This window comes from Fulmarus glacialis, unplaced genomic scaffold (assembly GCF_000690835.1).
Source record: "Fulmarus glacialis isolate BGI_N327 unplaced genomic scaffold, ASM69083v1 scaffold28632, whole genome shotgun sequence".
Taxonomy (NCBI): domain Eukaryota; kingdom Metazoa; phylum Chordata; class Aves; order Procellariiformes; family Procellariidae; genus Fulmarus; species Fulmarus glacialis.
In genome coordinates, this window is record NW_009198917.1 from 21,057 (window position 1) to 41,580 (window position 20,524).

The 20,524-nt window shown below is 35.9% G+C and overlaps 1 protein-coding gene across 1 annotated transcript in view; it reads right to left on the reverse strand.

The window, feature by feature from the left end:
* FAM188A (family with sequence similarity 188, member A) overlaps window positions 1–20,524 on the reverse strand; it is a 53,323-nt gene that overhangs the window by 15,760 nt on the left and 17,039 nt on the right. The window contains exon 10 of the mRNA XM_009573076.1: window positions 19,336–19,416. Within this exon, the coding sequence (XP_009571371.1) occupies window positions 19,336–19,416 (81 nt within the window). The remainder of the gene's footprint in view (window positions 1–19,335; window positions 19,417–20,524) is intronic.

Genomic DNA, 20,524 nt, shown 5'->3' on the forward strand with positions numbered 1-20,524 from the left:
TACATACACTGTAAAATTTGATAATATGTGACCAACTCTTAAATAATTTGGAATACTCCAGAATTGGAAAAGTTTCATTTTTGGGGGTCAGTATTACAAAACATGTTAAGCAGGAGTAGATTTCACTATCAGTGAATTACAGTACACTATTGCAATTAGTTCTCAGCTTAAAATAGATGATGCCATAGTATATACAGCTTATTAACAACAAAATGACCGGTGATCTCTATATTCATGATTTAACTCTAAAGAGGGGATATTTTTATGGTAGATTCTTGTTAATGAATTAGCAGCTCATGGACGCAGTGTAACAAGGGAGAACTCTTTGAAATTTCCATGGTTTTGAAGGATATCACCAAAGTAACTTCCAACTGCACAGACATATTATTTCAAATGCAAACTACATAGTTCTACTTTGGTTTATGAGTATGCAGTTCTTTCCATAAAATCTTAATGTAATCCACAAATAAAGACTATCATTTGTGTTGCCCTCCCTCCCCCCAAATTATCTTGTTAATGTTGTACTTTCCACAGTTTCATATGACGCAAAACAGATTTTAAAAAATAAGTCTCCTGCAACTACCAACATTTTTTTTTCCTAATAGTCCAATTGCAAATAGCGTGTATTTCTGTTGGCATTTTAATTTTCCAGGTCCTTAAGTAATTTCAGTGCATGTGTATATGGGAAGAACTTAAGAGAATAAGTCACCGAATGCATTACTCAATACTGAAAATTCTCCATGTCTTTTAACTGAACTTTTAAATATGGTAAAGCTTCCCAGTTATTACATATTAACACTTTCTATTCATTAAATGTGATTTACTGATGCTGTAAGGAATTCATTTCAGGAAGAAACTTAGAAAAGTTACCTGCCTTGGACAGATGACTGAAAAAAACCCCCCTTTTATCTTCAAAATAGTTCTAACCTTTCACTGAGACTGTTATCCTATACATAGTTAAAAATGCAAGCTTTTAATCCTGTATATACAAATCCCATGCACCCCCTAACTTAGCATGTCATTCATTTCCAGTATCCAGAAAACTTTACAAGTTCAACTAGTCCATATATTTGTATCTAGGGAAAAAAAAAGTAACATACCTCCTTCATGCACCAAAGCTGAAAACGTGACAAACATCTAACAAAAACGTAGTTCAGCTGCCCAAGCCGATATTTCAATATATGTGCCAAAATATATCCCCCACCCCAGCCTTATGAATTGTATTTTGATGTATCCCATGCATTGAAAGTTCCATATAAGGGAATCCCATTAACAGTTAATTATAATAATTTTTTCCAATACCAAGTACAACATGTCCCAAAAATCATGTTTCACTCCTTGGCTCTTGTGATACACAAACAAGTCATTTTATGTTACTTTGAAAAGTTATTCTCATCAGTAGTACCAGCTATTTTAAGATCCCATGTTTACCCTCAGAGGCAAAAAATATTCTTCATAAGTTTTAATGAAAACATTCCAGAAGTTTTCATTCTACAAATCAAGAGCAAATGGCTAAGCTACGCTGACATCCTGGCTATGAATTTTTACAAAGATCCCGCCCTGAAAGACCTGTTGCCCTTGAAAATGAAATCTGTTCACATGCGGACTGCTTTACAGTTCTACACTACCACTGTTGAGTGATATGTGGAAGAATTATGTACTGTAGTACTAACTTTCTTCTTAAAATTTTGCCTAAAGACAATAGAGAAACACTGATAATTTATCAACGATTTAACTTGCTATAATTTAATCAGTTCTGCAATAATGAAGATTATTTAATACAGTCTTGTATTACAGATAAAAGTGTGTATTTTTCAATGCTATAATCAGTGGCTTTCAAGCCAGCAACTTTTCCAAAATGGATTCCTAAGAAAACAAGGTTGATGGGATCTCTGAAACCGACTCCCATTTCTCTAGCTGATTTCTGAATCCATTGTCCAATTTCATTTTTATTTGACAGAGGGAGTGGAATCTCACAATAGGTTGTTGAAACTGGAAGCCAGGCAGGAAGGAAACGTGCAGGTTTGTGTGCCCACCGAGGGAAGGCAGAACCCTGCTGTGAATCACTGTGTTCAGCAATAGGTAGACAACCATTCAAACACCACAGGCACAAGCCCAGACTTGTGACTGCGTGCCTGGCTGTTGTTGGGTGGACCATCGCAGGAGATAAGTGGTGGGTTACTGTAGCAGGTATTTGCATGTGTGGGAGAGGGAGAAAAGAGAGGTGCAAGGCAGAAAGTTAAGAAAGGGTCTAGGAGACAAGCTGCTGGAAGACAGGCTTCAGATGGTTTGCTCTTTCATAACATGCTTTGACTTAGAAGCGCTTCCGTATGTAGTTTTACATTAACATGACTTAAAGTAGTTGTACTGTTTCACTAACTACCCAGGGGAGCAACCTTAGATTTCTTCAAAGAACATTGCTTTATTAAGGTTCACATCAGTTTTGGGGGCTTCAGAGATGGCAAAACATTTGGTGAAGACAGTTCTGACAGATGTTGGGGAGGGAGGTGGCAGGAAGAGACCAGACCAGAAATCCAAAAATCATTTCATAGAAGCATAGGTCCAACAAAGAGTAGAATAATGGGCTGACTCAGTATAGACTTTCGCTTATCTCTTTACTCAATTGAAGTGGATATTCGAAAATAATTGCAGTTGATGTGGAAGGAACAGATTGCCGGGCAAACTAAGATGAAATTTTGATCTACCTAGGAGGGTGGAAAAGAGCCTACACATTCCTATTATTTATGCTGGAGAGGAACAGAAGTCCTCATCCAATGACAGCCATCAACAATCCAGTGTTGTGAAGATTTTTGAGTCTGGAGGGATCAGATAGTTTAATCACAGTTCCTGGTCCAGATGTAATGGTGGGGACTCTGGTCAACTTACTGAGGTCCTGACAACAAAAGTGCCCCAGCCATGTCAAAACCACTAGAATCCTGTTCTGTTTTACTCTCAGTGGGACTCAAGGGACAAGTTGAACTGGGTGGAATACAACATCTGTCTCTTCAACCATGCATGCCATGAGAAACACAACTAAGAAAGAAGTGGCAGTTTTTAACAGTATGGGAAGTAAAAAGATAAAACTCAGATCAATCCTAATACTGTGAGACTACCCAAGCAATACCTGATGCATGATGTAGAAGCAAGAATGTCATTCACTTAATCTCACTGTGGAGTTGGTTCAAAAAGAAATGTGATTTTAAATGTCAGTAAGGTTCTTTTGGAGATTATCTTTCGAAAGAGAAAAGACACTTCATACAGTCCTACTGATGTACTATGTAACTGTATCATTATCATTTAGATGCATAGGTCTTTCACACATGATCAGAATGCATTTCAAACTGGATAGTGCTCTAAAATAAGAATGTGAAGCTTCAGTTCCTCCTGTGGCTGTAATCCATTTGCAACGAATCTCCAGATCCACAAGATTCACATCCAATGTCAGTACCCCAGAGGACAGAGACACCCAGAGAAGGTTTCTTCTTCAAATGGTTAAGGGATCCTGATACCAAAGCCAAAACTGCTGAAATGCTCTTCACAGCCTGAGACATAACAACCCACTTAACTGAGGGAGAATAGACTGAATGCAGCTTTATTTGGAGGCAAGGAGTGTAAGTGTCATACATAGCACCACATATACGAATGAGGTTATGTGTCCTTAAGGTGTCAGATACTGATTTACTTGCAGAGACTGGCTAGGAAGTGAACCAAAGAATAAAATTTAACATAGACTGGTATCAGTTCACAAGTAGGAAAGCTATCATCATTACAGAAGTAAAAATAGGTTCAAAGTCTTGCAGTGATATAAAATTTAATTGTTGATTCTCACTGAGATTGAGAAGATTAAACAGAACCTGGGCATTGCTTGAAATTAAATAACAGCTTTCTTTTAGGTCCTCCTAGGAGCTAAAATCAAGGAAAGAGGGAGAGTCCTTAAGATCTGAAATGGGAGGCCGCTATTACCATCATACAAAGATGGACAGGTATGGAAAGGCCATAGATCTTGTTTCCTCTTGGGCACCACTGAATAGATGTTGAGATTGCTGAGGTATGCAGTTATTGGTTCTAAAAATACTCACCAACATAGCATCTACTGTCCATTTAGGCAAACTATTGTGAAGAGTCCCTGAAAAGGGACAGAGTTGGAGAATTATGCTGTGGCAACAAAGCAAATCAAATCCTAGAGTCCTCACCTGTAACGTCCATACTAAAGAATTTGATGTTATTTGACATAAATGTAGTTTGAAAGATTACCAATCTGGCTCTGAACAGAGAGATGGCCAATGAAGACTAGTTCAAGACTCCCACTTGTGTTCAGGGATATCATCTGCACCAATAGTTTGGAAGTGCCACTGCCCATAGTTGTTGCAGTGATGGAAGTATCCTCTATAGACTGCTTACAATGCTTTTCTTGTGCTGGCTGGTGGAATATGAGATTGCTCTGTGGCATATTATCTTCTATGAGAGAAGGCATTAAAAAATGTCAAACAACTGGAAAATATCCACAGAATACTTGAAGGAGTAAAAGATTTTCCTGCTCGAGAGCTGTATACGGAGGAAGTGAAGGAAAGGTCCTTGACTTAGCTGTCACTATACAAGAGCTCTGCAGCCACGACTGTTTCCACTTCAGAATAGCAGATGTCAAAGATCATATACTGTATCCTCCTCAGCCTTGAAGAGCCAAAAGAAAAACCTTTCCTTGAACGAGAGAGGGAAAAGACACAAAAGGAAGCATACCACTCCCAAGGCAGCAGAGTTCTTATCAAAGGTCAGAAAATAAAATACAGGCCTTGTAATTCAGACTGGTAAAAGATGACACAGTTTATCTGAAAGTGTTCATCAAGGGGTAGAGGTGGTGGTGGAGGAGAAATATTCACAGTAAGCAATTTGTTTCAACAAGGTGGTTGAAAGGAAGCAAACTGGCTCTAGTTGCACTCTGCCTTGTGAATAAGAGTGAAAGGATTGCATTTACTCTACAGTACCTGCAGTACCTTGCTGGTACTGCAAACGGAAGAGAGTTCTCAATAGGGCAGAAAGAAAAGTTACATATAGACAACTACTTCAAATCCTTTTTCACCTTCACCCATACTACCCAGACAGAAAAGGGAGCCTACTTCACCCATGGGTGGGGTGAGGCTGTGGAGGAAAAGCAAGCACAAACCAAAGAGCAAGAATTAATTACAGAGAAATCTACAGTGAGCACACTGTCAGCCTACCCAGCTGGAAAGCAGTGCTTCTAACATGCACTCAACTAAGTTATGGAAACCACAATATATGCTCCATTCCTGTGGGAGAGAATGGTTTAATGAGACAGCCAACAAAAAAAGCCACAGCATTGCAGTTTTTCAAAAACAAGAGAAACCCAAACTACAGTGAATACACGTTTAACAGTAACTTTGCCACAGATGTTGGTGTTTTAGTTCAAAACATTACAAGAAGGCAACAATTCACTTGTTGACACACAAAAAAAAAAGAGCTTCTTCACCATGTTCCCTGCTTTGAAGGACACATTACAAGAGATTACTGTAAAACAATAAAGATTAGGTATATAGTCTTTTTTTTTTTATTCACAGTTACTACTTGTTTTGCTTATCATCACAGAGCAAAGTCTTTGTTTCGAAAGCAAAAATACATTACTGGAATTACAGACCAGGAGTCAGCAAATTTGGATTTCCAGGAATTCTTTTCTAATTACTAAATTACATATTACCCTCCAGCCACAAGTTTAATCTGAAAGGGCAGCTTTTCAAATTACCTGTTGTCTGCTATATTCAGACAGCTTTTTCTTTTTTTTTTGGAGGACAGAATACAGTGCTACACAAAAGCCAAACTTTATTCCCAAGACAAACCAAACTGGAAGTGGGCAAATTCCATGGTTTATGACTTCCCAAAACGTCACAATATCATTCAAGATGAATGGTAGCTTCTATTATCATGCTACTTTTTTTCTACTTAAAAAAATTAATATCTGTATTAAATACTATTTCTATATCTAATACTATTTCAGCCTATAGACATGAAACGTTTGCTATACAAACCATGGTGAGCATTAACATATTAACTCTAATTGGCAATTACAATAATGAGGTGGGAAATGAACAAGTCTAACAGGAACATTCGATAGCAAAGTTCAAAGCCAGTGAAGATGTACTGCAGAAGTTCAAATCTTCCTAAATACAGTTTGCACAGTACTGAAAGCTGCACTAAATGTTGGAAACCAGCTTCAAGTGTTCAGTTTCTCACTTAAACCATATAATTCTCTCTTGGGATGATGAAAACCCTCTGGTTTGCTTCAATTCAGAAGGATGAAATGTTTTTGAAAATGGATCAGATTAATTATTTTATAACTCAAATACAACAAAAATGTTTCTAAGGGACAATTATTAGCCTGGTTAATTATTCTAACAGTAATATCTTATGGCTTTATATGTGAAATGTATGAGCTCTATGAAGTAGTTAAGAACACAATATATTGATAATGCCATGTAGTCCACTGTTATTTTGTACTGTTAAGTAGTATTTTAGGGAATCTTTATATGCACATGGGTTGATACATGTATGAAGAAAATACTACATATTCACAAACTTTACACATTTTCACATATTATAGAAACAGTATCACCTTTTATGTTCATATTTGAATTTGGTATTTCAGGTAGCTAATTCCAGTAGTAGCAGAATAGAGCAATTAGCTTATATGAAAACCAGTATGTTTATTCCTTTAATTAATACAAAACTTGTGATATTTTTCTCCTTAAAGCTGTATTATACAGTAAAGCCCATCTCACATCACACCAATTACATTCATTTTCTTAATTATGCAGAGGCAGTCACTGAACCTTTTTTTCTAAGTACATCCACACTGTCTCAGTATTTCCATACCAAAGTGACTTTAACTTATTCAAGTCTTAGACTGACAGCTTTGGCACCCCTCCGTAACACAAAACAGTTATTTTTAAAGTACATATATAAATGTATATGCATATAAAGATTCCCTAAACTATCAATCGGTAGACCAAAATGGCATTGGACTCCCTATAATATAAATTAAAATGAGAAAATATATTAATATATTTCATACCCTTCTTAAGTAAAACAAACCAACACTGGAAAAAATGCACTTAAATACTGAAATGAAGTTACTTCAGTTTTAGAAACAAATATATTATTCAGATAGTTAATCAAATGCGACTTCTGATGTTATATAAGGGGTGAAATAAAAATAGAAAATTAAGGTATTGTCTTAAATATCACTAAACATGCTTCACCTCTGCTAGGAAGAGTTAAAAGCTTCCTCCACCATAGACAGTCCCCCCCCGCCCCGCCTTTTTTTGTATTTTTTTCCTCCGTCCACATTTAGACTTTCAATTCATTCACTCATTCACATATCCTAACCTGAAAGTAGAGCTGCCTTATCAAAAGACGTCAAAGATGTTATTCTGTACACAACAAAGTTGCTATCGGTATGAAAGGAGACAATAAAGGGATGAAAAACTCATTTTTGAATGCTTCTCAAAAAGTGGTTAGAAATGGATTGCTAAGGGTATTTGTGATTGTACTTGTAAAGGATGAAATCAGACGCTGTATACGGATTCACTCTAATGCTCCCAAGGATTCAACAGCTGTCACATGCATTAAAGTTCTGTGGATCAAACAACAGCTAAACTGATTTCAGCCAGGTTCCTGCCATTTATAAAATTACCTAAAGTCTCCTGGAAACATACAGACTCTTTACACAAGTTCAGTCTGCCATGTCATATGTTTATTAGGCAGTTGGAGAGTTTTGCAAAAAGCAGAGTTTGGCATAAAGTTCCAGAACAAGACTACAACCGTTACTATTTTAAAGAACATTTTTATTATTGAAGCATATGTTGTCATGTTGGCAGTCTCGTTTAGTGTTTCTAGTTCCCTGCATCTATCCCAGTACGGTTTGGGAACATGGAAATAAAGCAGGCTGAACAGAGAGTAAAAAAAAGTCATCTTCCAATTCCTTAGGATACATGGTGCCCTGTTCAGAAAGAACATCTGGTCTTCAGACATTTTGGAGAAAAAAAATGCAGAGCGAACAAAAATGGCCACAAAGTAATTTCCTTGTTGTTTAGCCCAAGAAAACTTCACTTTAAAATATCTTTAATAGGCATTCAATAACTGTATTTAAAATTATTTCATAAGCTCTGTAAGACATTTATGACTTCAGGACATTTTTCTTCTTCAGGAAGAAAAATTCTAAGGGGAAGAAAGAATCTGAGGAATCAGTCTAGAACATGTATTTATAACAGGCGAGCACAGATTAACAGCCATTCATATAGATTCATTTTCTCAAACAGAAGACACGATGGGTGTACCATCAGTTCATATGCTAATTCTGGAACTGCCATTTGGTCACATAGTGAATACAAGATTTCCAATTCTAAGTCTCACTAAAAATGGGTAAAATAATACTCCCAATATCATTATCTGGTAAACAATTTCTGCAGTTAGTAGGCTGTAATTAGAAGATAAGATAAAATAAAAAGGAAGGTGGCTTGTAGAGCAAAGAATGAATGGTGTGAGCCTGGCACTATCACAGTTAATGATTTCTACCTATTACCTCATATAAGGATACATGGAATATGGGGAGAAGTTGTTCATTCTACTTACCTGTCACGTCTCTTCATTGTGATACTACAAGCATATTAAATTTCATATTTTGGAAGACAATGGGTTAGATTTTGGGACTCATAAAAAAAATTGTGTGGAAATGACTCAATAAAATTTCTCTTTTAAAATTCCATTTTTGGAATGATTCCATGAAGATAACCCCTGACTACGAATATACTATTTGCTGTCCTAAATTGGTTTATTTACTGACCTGCATTGGTTTAGAAACTTTGACAATCATGCATATTTACTTGTTGAAAAAGCATGGAAACTAAACTCAGCTTTTTTCCTCCTCCATAGGCTGAGGCTGCATCTTATGACTGGAAAAGCATCTTTTACCTCTGCCTTATCTCTTTCATAAATACAGTCATGCCAAAGCCTCATGCGAACACTGGAGCATACCATTGCATTTATATACTTTCTGGAAAGGAGCATTCTACTGCATGAAACTAACACCCTTCTTTCCATTCTTCACTTGATGCCAGAATAACTATTAATAAAACTAATATTTTCTTCCTAATTGTTTGCATACTATTCAATGATTTGTAAACCAGCAGGAAATGAAAGCGCACTAAATTTATCTAAGTCAAAGCTTTTGGGCTAAGACTTTAGAAGGTATTTACGGGAATAGAAGAGAAGTTTATGCCTCTCCCCTCCATCTACTCACAAATACTGAATGAACTACAAATTGATTAGGGTGTAATAATACCTGTTCCACTATCAAGAGTGCTCAAATAAAAAGGATAGTTTTATTATTTTGGGGAAATTTGAAAAATATCCAAATACATGCAGAAAGCTAAAGTGTAAAATAATTTTGAACACTAAAAAGCCAAGGTATAAACATCCAAACAAGAAAAGGGCTTTTAAAGCAGAGTTGTATTTTTCAGGCCAAGATCTACTGTGAGCTAACAATTAACACATACATAACTTGGAAGCCATCAGACACCAGAAGGATTCTAAGTTGTGCTGTATAATATTCAGTAGCAATGACCCAACAGAAGGAAGGGGTCTGTAATCAATTACACAAAGACATATATGTAAAAAATACCTGATTTCAGAATATTACCAGCAGGCTGGAATAGCTGCAAACATAGCATGTGCCAAATGGACAATCAAGACAGCAACTGGTAAGCGTTAATGCATTGAGTGAGGTGGATATGCTTTGAGACCAGCAGAAAAGAAAAAAAGTAATGCAACATATGAGAGCACATTATATTAAAAAAGGTGTGCTTAAGAAAACTTCAGGTCAGTAATCACTGGGTGGCTGTATCCCAATGCATTGCTATGTGAGCAATAGCATAAACAACACTCCACTATTTAATATAGCTGAAAACAGAACTAAAGTGATAATTGTGGCAGAATTGAGTAGGACTTGTACCTGGAACAGCCAGTGCACCTGAATAGTGGAAGAAGCAAATGATGGAGGAAAAAGCCATAAGCATTTTGTTTTTCACTTCGTTTGGAATTAGGAATAACGATTTTTTAATGCAACACGTTTCTGTACATATAAATTTGATTGATATTTAAAAACTGCAATACTATTAAAAACTCCATCAATTTATTAATCATATTCTAATAATGAGCCAGGATGCCTATTCCTCCAAATTTGAAAAACGCAGCATCTACCCGTCATGTGATGACTCAGGCCCAATATCTTCACTATTGTATCAAATATAGCTGGAACCAACATTGGTTTCACACCTAAAGGGGATACAGAATGATACAATGATGTTCTCAGCCCTTGTTTCTATGCAGTATGTTGACTTTCAGAATTTACTCGATACAGTGACTTATAAATTATACAGTTGCATTTAGCAATGTCTTTGATGCATTTACTATTTGCAAGCCACTCTGCATACACTACCAAAAAGAAAGAAAAAACTAAAACGTGTTTCTTTAAAACTCAGCCTTTCATTTGATAGGCTAACATACATACAAACTAGATGTTGCTCATACCCTCCTTCCTGAAACAGGAGGCTATAAATCCTTCTAGATGCTAATAAATACTCTTATGGGGTAGGATCCCATTACCCATCCAGTCCCCAATTTCAGTTTACATATGAAAGACATTCATTCTAATATGAGGAAAAGGAAAAAATACTCCTCAGGACTCCTCTGCCTACAAATGTACAGTAAATGAGCCACCATTTCATACTGCTTTGTGCATTTTTCACAACAGGTGTTTTACACGTTCACCACTACAATCTATTCCACTAAAAATATTGCTATCTAACTTTCAGAATCAATGTATCATTTAAGTTATAGTCAAAATATTGTTTCATGGAGATGACATTAGTATCAAATATGTTCCCATAGTCTGCTAATCCTTAAAAATCAGGCAAAAATTTGTTTCTTAACCAGCTGAAATGCAAACTCAGCAAACGGAAAGTAAATGGAGTATATGCTTTGAAGGGAACTAGGAAGTTGGAAAACTGAATAAATAGATGACTACTAAAATATCTTTTCTTCCTAACTGTAGTTAAAAGAGAGTTGAAATGATTAAGGAATACAATTTTTCTAAAAATGGTTAATGTGATATTCGTGGTCATTACTTAAGCATATTTTCTTTGTAAGTTTTCCAATTTGGAAGTGCTCCTACAGTATATTAAATTGAGAGCGTAGCAGTTCATGGGAAATTCCTTCAGTTTTCATTTGTGGATCTAGAAAAGTTTCTCTTCATTGCTCTGCCTTTCCTTCCTTCCTTCTTTCATCCCTCCTTCCTTCGTTTCAAAGGGCATCTCATGCAACAAGTGATAGGGTTTTATTTTGAATTTTTAGATCTAAATTTTGCTGGATCAAAAGTTCCTGTTGGAACTGCTAGAACTACTCCTCCTGCCCCATTTTACAAGTTTTCATCTAGGCTTGGAAACAGCATGCAAGGAACCAGTACAAAGTCATTCTCTCATCTACCTCAGCACAAAACAGTATCAAAACGTGTAACGTTTCAGGAGAAAGAATTCAGTGACACAAAAATTGGAACAACTCAAACAAACACATGAAAAGTGATATAATCTAAGCAGCCCTACTCTCAACTACTTCATATATAAAAACTGAATCTTCCCCTCTGAAAGAAAACAGATGGATGGGAAGTCTTTTCCCAAAAGGAAGTAATTTGCTGATTTGCTTAGGGGCATATACAATTACATTTCATGGTTTGTATCAGCCAACCATGAACGATGTTCTTAAATGATCACTGTGAAAGCTGTATATAATGGGATGAATGTTAAAAATTTTCTAAAACTTTAGAGAACGTATAGATATGACTAAATGGCTGAAATTAGTCAGAGAATTGGGGTAAACACAGTGAATACAATTCTTCTACGATGGTAAATCCCAAATATTTGGGTAGATTAATATTCAGAGTCTTACATCTCTGAGTTTAATGACCTCTACGTTACAATTTCTGTATCTCAACTCTAAGAACAAATAATGCAAAACCTCATGACTGAGTTACCTCTTTATGATCTGAGCCGTAAGTCCTTGTAATTGCTACTCATTATTATGGGATGCACAGCACTTCCGGCAAGAGCAATACAAGCATTACAGGACCTTGACCTAATTCCTAAATGTTCTCACTTCAGAATTTTTGCCACAAATTGTCAAAAGGCCTACCACTGCCCAAAGATTCATTTCTCCCGTGTCCAAAGACATCAACTTCTTTACCACCCAACCTAAGGAACTGGAAGACCACCCAGAATGCTCTTTAATACTTTTCACATGCAATTTCCTCAACATATATGAGTATAATATTGTACTCCAGTCTTGATAAAAGTCAATCATATGACCTTAGATTCCATGGTTATGGCTTTCTCTTCCTAGCTCCACATTTTTAGTTACTGTACTAGGCTAAAAAAAATAAAATCTGTATACCTGGATCTCCATTTCAAGGCTTCTTTATAATTGTGTGGCAAGGACTCAGACCACACTCCATCCTTCTAATAATACCTGAAAGACCCCAAAATCCTGAGTAACTAGAGTCCTACCTGACTCTGGAAGATGGAGTGATGATCCCGTATCACCAACCCTAAAATCAGAAAATCCAAGTCAGGCCCACTAAAATCCTGAAAACTTTAGCACAGTCTTTTGACTCTCTTTGATTTAGGATGTAATTATGTATGTCGTAATCAGAGTGTTTCCAGTGTACTGCATTAGAATATGATTTGGCCTCTGTAACATCTATTACTGGATTTCTTATGGCACAATGATCCATGATTCCTAACCTTCTAGCTCTGCAGATCAGCCCTACCTGCCTACCACAGACATGTACACCTCAATCTACCCACTCAACCTTTCTGTTGTCCTCTGCATATCTCTGCTCTTCTTGGAAGCCCAGAGTTCTCAAAGACATTTTGTAGGCCTGAAAGGATGTCCGGGAGGCGGCAAAACCAGAATTAGTTCTTTATCTCCTGGATTGGAGAGGGCATACTTGGCTTCTTCACAACCTTTTGTTCTTTCCCAAACCTTGTGCAAGACATGAAAAAGAACATGTCCTGTAGAAAGTTGGTATAGCCACTCTGAGGAGCTTTGGTTTCTCCACTATTTAAAAATTATTTTAGTACAGTTGAAGCACAGACCATCAAAAACTAAGAGGAGACAGAAACATCTGATTTTTCCTTGCAGCTATCACAGTTGGCTGCTCATTCCAACAATGTGGGAAACGGGAAAATAAAAGGAGACACAAATGTTTCTCCTGAGCAAAGCCAAAAATCATGATGGCCAAAGTTTCTCATGAAAGCTACCTCCATTTAAAGCCAAAACTATATTTCTAATGAAAAAATTAAGAAATAGAAACACAGAGACTTCATAAATGACAGTGCTCCAGATTGGTTATCTTTAGAGAAAATAAAGCCACCATGACTTTGGGTAAACTGATGTCATGAACTTGTTTCATTAAAAACAAATATGCCACCAAACACTGTTGCATCACATATAAAGTCTGTTTTACTACAATGAAAAGTTTAGACAAAATCTAGAAGTTACTTGGATAAATGCTGGTGTTTCACAGTTACGCTCTGTGATCTTGCAAAGCTAGAATAGGGTGGATACCTTACAGAAGTATTTTATTTTGAGGTGCCCCCTGCCAACTATGAGACCATTATTTTCAAGAAACTTGGCCTCTCTGCTAGGAAACTTATTTGGACAAAGCAACCTTTATGCACTACTGCATTATTCGGAACAATTTAAATTCATTTAGCAATAGCATTTACACTATGAAGCTTAAACCAACCAGTAGAGTAACTTCAAATCTCTTTGGAGGCCCACAGATCCCACAGGAAACACCCTGCTCTAACATTCATTTGAAAAAGGGGTCTCTTCCTGCAGAAAGGACTCTTAAATTAACAGCTAATGGAAATATTTGAAGATTCACTGCTGATTTAGCCAGGTCAGAGCTATTGTAAAGAACGGAGCAGCATTTGTCTCCCTGCTCTTAATCATCACACAGAAAATTTAAACCCCACTTTAGCCCAGAAGTTATTTCTGCAGTTGCCTCACACATCTATACCCTTTCTACGAGATATCCAATCAGACTGTCTCAACGAGAACCAATTCCACTTACTCATGGAAACTAAAGACTCTGAAATCACATGCTCTGTAACCATTTCCTGAAGTGGAATTCTTCAAAATCTGATTTTGATTTCTTCTCTGAAGAAGAAAGACTTTTTCAAAATCTGATTACCTGCATTCACTGGTCATGAGAGCAAAAAACAAAAGAAGGGCGTAGATATTTTTCACTACCTTCCCAAAGTAGAAGAGCTCCTAAGTTAAAGGATAAGTATAATTTATTTGGATATACATAGGTTACTTTTGCAGAGACCAGAGTTGTTAACACTAGTAATGGTTGAATTTTTACACATGCATCCTATTTTCTTTCATGGCCATTGACATTCGCTGTTGGTGTTCTGAGATTAAATACTGCACCCAGAAACACTCCCTCTTAGCCCAGTTCTGGTAAACACCACTGACCAAAATTCAGGATCTCCTATAGCAGTGTCAGTGTTTGCTCAGGTGTCCCTCTGTTGAACTTTGATCAAAAAGATTGTTTAGGAAGAGAAGTGGATGTTCTTTCTTCTGAGAGACAATACTATCAAGGATGCTGAAGAAAGCCCCTGAGAATATGTAGAACAGGTTACACTGATCAAAGTTAGAAAAATAAAAAAACGTAATCCGAAACCATAAGTACAGTCCCAACACAGCAAAACAGGCACACTTTCCTTGAAAAGCAGTAATTTGTAACTTATTCAGATGTCTCAGCCAGGAGTTTCGTCTGCTTATCTGATTCTTCAAGTCTAGAAATGCTACAATGCTGTAATTGAAAATGGATAGCCGATTCTGTTGCGGCCTGTGTGCTCCAAGATCTGGGAACAGACTAAGGAAGTTTTTGAAAAACTTACACAGCTCTGAAGTGTCTCCATGGACAGTTTCAATCACCTGAAGTCACCAGACAGACACTCATTCCATGCTGCCTTTTCACTTTCAAAGAGTCTGAATTCAAACTTCCAGACCATGTGAGTTTGCATGCCAGCAGATAGTATTTAGAAAGCAGCTTGTTCTTCCTTGTTTGTTCTTCCTATTGTTTGCACTGAAACATTTTCTTGTTATGTTTCACGTAACATTTCACCCTGTTGGTATTCTTTTATACAGTGTCTGACCACACTCTGACATTCCTAAAAGTTCTGAATCATCTCAGCTTGTCATAACTCCCTATGTTACGAGTATCATAAAAATAACCAAGAACTGACCATGCAGCATTTGATCCAAAGCATCACAGCCTTATCCCTACATTAAGTAATTTAGAGCTGCCCCTCATTTTCTCTTTTCACTACAATAATAATAATAAAAAAAAGACTGTAACTCTAAAGTTGATTTTTAGAGGACATTTACAATACTGTCTGTTTGCATCAGCACAATCTGACTAGAGCATGCAGGGATACTTAGTGTGTCAGATGAAAGCTTCCTTGTTTATTTTTTTTGGCCTGAGGCCATTTGAAAGTTGTCTTGTTCACTGAAAGCAAGGGAGGGAAGGGAGAGGCAGAAATGACGGCTGCTTGGATTTAATTGCCTACGAAGAATCTACATACTCACTTTTCCAGGGAAAATCCACCTTGCGAAGTCCAATGACCACTAGGAGTAATAGCCACTCTTATTTTTTCAGTAAATGTTGAATTTGGATTGCTTAGCATAAACAAACTTTCTGGTCTTAAACACACACAATTGTAATTGATAGAAAGAAAATATGCTGGTATTAATTACGGTTCCCTGCTAACATTTGCCCCCCGCCCCCCCAACTATTCACACTATTATGATACACATAAGTATCAGAGTTCTGAAAAATTAACTATTTAGGTAATACAAATGTTCGTATGTCCTTTCCAACTTCATTACATACTCATCTGCAGAACAAGCTGTAGTATTTTTGCTCAATACAGCCTAGCTTAGAAATTAAAATATGGAAGATGTGAGGTGAAGCTTCATTTCAGATGTTTCCAGATTCTATTTTCTTTCATCTAGAAGGAACGCTTCCACTGAAGTGGGTGATAGCAGATCAAAACATTGTGATGAGTATTCTCATGTTTCCATGTTTTGCATAGGAGATTATCCACTGCATTTCAACTTGTTGTGTCTGCATGGTTGCCTCCAAAATATCTAACTGTAAATAACTACTTGGCTAGTGACAGGTCAGCTAAGTCCCAGGAAGAAAAACTACTGATATTTTATATTCTCTTCAATAAAATGTGGTTCAGTCAAAATTGCTGTTTTAAGGAAGAAATTATTTCTTAAGTAATTTATTTCTACCTCCAATTCCTTGTAGTAAAATGAGGTTAATAATATTTCTGTACATACCAAATCAGTTTTGACAATCAAGATGTGGAAATGAAGACCATGCAGATAGAATAAAATCTCTATTATTTTAGTAATGGGGAAAACCGCTGACCCACTTGTAGACTTTTGTTAAAACTACGAATTGACTCAGCTGTCACTATTTAAGGCTATTTCATGCAGCAGTAGTTACAAGAGAACTTAAGCCCAATTACATGCTTTAGTTCATTTTTTTATTTTCACTTTAAGCTGTAAGTGTGATCTTCAGCCCAAAGATGCTGCGCTGCATTTTGTTCATTCATTAAAATCCACTGAAAATGTAGAAAGTTTTAGAATGGCAGCTATGGACAGATTTATTTATTTTAGAAAGTATGACTGAAAAACATTTCTCTGAAGGTCACAGCTACAGCAGAATGGTCCACACTTAGAGTAATGCAAATATATTCTGGCAGACAGCAATAGATGTCTATAGTATTTAATTCAAAATGTTCTGAGATAGAAAAGTAAGGTGAATGATTTTTCATTCCACAGTTAAGAGGACGTTTATTGCTGTACTCCACATCAAATGTAAAAATCTGAGTGAAGCACCTGAGTATTAAAGAACAGCAGCCAACTTTCTTTCAGTAGGGTGGTATGCAGAATTTGAGTATGAGAAATTCGAGAAAAGTCCCCAATAGCAATGAAGATTCTGTCCCATTCAGTAATTTCCCCACACTACTTGTCCATAGTGCCAGTATCCTAGGAAGATTGCTTTTTTCTAGGTTTCTAGGCCCAATTAGTCAGCTATATGACAAAAGTGACTGCTATTCTGCTTAATAATTGCCTAATGCTCTTCTATTTAAACATAAGGGTTTAGGCTCCTGTAAATCATATACAGCTTGAAAGACTTAAAGCTGTATTTGTTTTTTTCAAACTTAATCAGCACTGCTTTTGGCTCCACAGTCCATTTTCCTCTTTCCATTCTGAAGATTTCTTTCTGATGTAACCAAACTCACTGTCAAGCTAGAAGTTACATCCTTACATCCTCAGTATCAAGCACCATCATCTAGATGATGACACACACTACTTTAACAACTTGCTGACTAGTCATTGGCAATGAATTCAAGTTTCTTCCTGTAGTTTTTGGCATGTAGCTTCAATTGATAAAAAAACTGATTGCTGACACAATTCATATTTCCACGGTAGCTGACACCTCTGCTCCACCTGAAATGCTCACAAACCTTTACTTTAGAAAGGGTGAGGTCAGACATGCAAAGCACATATTCAAGGACTCTTGGAACTTTAACACACCTTCAGCTCCTACTTCTTTTCATCAAAAAACTTCTAGGACATTCTTTGCCAAGCCTATGTTGCTTCCCTTTCCTGCTTTTTAGTTCCTAAGTTATTAATCACAAGCTGAAGCTTTCCACAGCCTAAGCGGAGTTCAGTGAAGAAAGAGGAACCAAACTGTATTGGAGGCACCAGATGTTGATGCCCAGTTACTTTAAACCCAGCAAACAGCCCTCAACATCCTAAAAGAAAGAGCATTAGAACTGGATTTCTATCTGGAAATGGTCACAGTAAACACAAAATATTAGAAAGTGTAGTAACATTCTGGACAGGTACACTTGACTTGTATAACAGAGTGATTATGCCTATTTGCATCAGACTGCTATCTATACGACAAGGTACTGACTTTAATGGTATAATTCAGAAAAACTGTACATAAAATTTCAAAATTGAAATCAAAAAACTTTACTAGGAAAGACTGTTTGGGGAGAGAGTAAGGCAGAAAACAAACATTCAAAGGAGGATAAGGATTTTTCTATTACCATGGAGTAGGGAAGAAAGAGCATTTATCAGACACAAGGAATTCAGGGAAGTTCTAGTATAGCATTTACACCAGAATCTGCAAAAAAAATATTCAATGCGCAACATAGACTAATTAATTTAAAGGATTTTTTAATTTAAGTTTAAAAGTAAAGAAATACTGCTACACATAAACTTCCAATGTATTGCAGGGGTTTGTTTGTTTGTTTTTATAAAAAAAAAAATCTTAGTTTTTGTGTCCTCTTTTTAAAGATTAGGCCAAAGTTTTTCTTACGGAAATTCAACAGCTCAAGAAATTATGGCTTTAACTTTGTCATATGTTCTAGTACTTATTTTCAAGATTTATACCTAAAATATTAATTTATTTGTTACATATTAAGTACAGAAAATTTCATTCCTAATAAGCGTTAATAAATATACTAGTAAGTACCATTTAAAGTTTCGATAAATATTTTTAATCAGAAACAAGTGTTCTATAGAAATAAAAAAAAAGTAAGGAAAACAACTTACAAACTTCAACTAAAGAAATAGAAATTGTCTCCTCAGAAAATTTGGTCTAAGATTTTAAACTAAGAACCACCTCAAAAGCGTTTTATATGTTCCACAGATTACAATACTATCTGATAGAATAAATATAAGGAATTATCATAACAGTCCTGATATCTACTTTTAATCTAGAAGAAAAAACTATGGTTATAGATTAAAAATTGTGAAAGTACTGTCAGAGAGATTAAACGACTAACAGGCACCTACACATAACTATTTCCTTTTTATATCTCTCTTGCACTATAGAAATTTAAGACAGTACTTATCCCAATTATGGTGTTCTAAAGCTTACCCTTCCCCCAGCTCAATAAATTAAGCTAGAACCGAAAGACTTCACTAAAATTTATGAGATATCATTAAACCATTTGAACAACTCTGCCTTCAAGGGAAGGCTTAATTAAAAGGTTTGGTGACTACATTTTTACATTAAAGCCACATGAAACTCACACTGCAGCAAGATCTGAACTTTGAATTATGTGGTGTTTATCTGCCTGAGGTTACCAAAAATGGTATCTAACATACCTTGGCAAAAAAGACTGTGAGGTGTGTTTCACTGCCAAGTATCCAAATGGGAAATTTTGGAGATTTCAAATAGGAGCCAACCTAAAAAGGTACAACAAAATCAGAAACACAAAGCAAACCCAGAAAACTCATCTAGTCGGTGATCAAGTTAATGACAATTCAGTTAGTGAAGTCCCAACTGCCCTGAAAACTAATATAAAATGTTCAATTAAAATGACAAAACAGTGTAAAATACTTACATTCTAATTTTGATCACTGATTCCTGTTTGACGTGGTAAACAACATAGCTTATGATAATTAACTGAAATAAGACATCAGTGAGAAAGTGATATCAACAATATCCCCTATTTCAAACTTGGAGACATGCTTCAAACACTGCACACGAGTAAGTACTCCTATGCTTAACAATACTATAATGAGCTAAATGAGGTAGAAGTCTACTTGACTTATTAGCTGGTTTTGGACGAATCAATTCAGAGTTGACATTTGTTTAATAAATGAAGGGATAGTTAGTTACAGTCAATACACCAACGTTCTGCAAACTACATAATCCTCTTTAACCCTAAGTTAAATTAAAGAAATTCAATAGAGATTGAAAAGGAAGCAAAGAACAACCAAGAAGCCTTTTGAAATTAAAAGTATTAATGCTGTTTCAAAAGTCGTGTTTGTAAAGTACAAAATTTCTCAAATAAAAACCTTAAATCCAGAAATTCTGTGTCACAAGAGGAAGAAACAATATGGACTAGGTTGCACTTCAGTTACTTTCAAGATGTTCACAGATAAAAACATAAAGTAACTTTTAGGTCTTGAATATATTATATTCAGAATATATTTACTTAATAGTAGTTTTACCATTTTTATTTAAGGCTATTTATTTTAAATGGAAGACAGTGATAGCATAAAAAGAGAACAATAAAACTGCAACATTCACAATAGCAAGCCACTTTGGGACTTTGCAGTTTTACAACCGTCTACATAACTTGCATTAAGCCTTATTTTAGTAAAAACATAAGCTTCTAACTAGCTATATTAAATTGGTGCAATAAAGTTCTAATTTAAATAGCATCAAACAACATTTACTCAATAAGGTGCATTTAACAATCTTATTAAAAATAACGGTTTTAACATAGTATTATTCTCCGTTTTAATTTGAAGTTGAACATACTTCAGAAGTTCCTTAATATCTCCA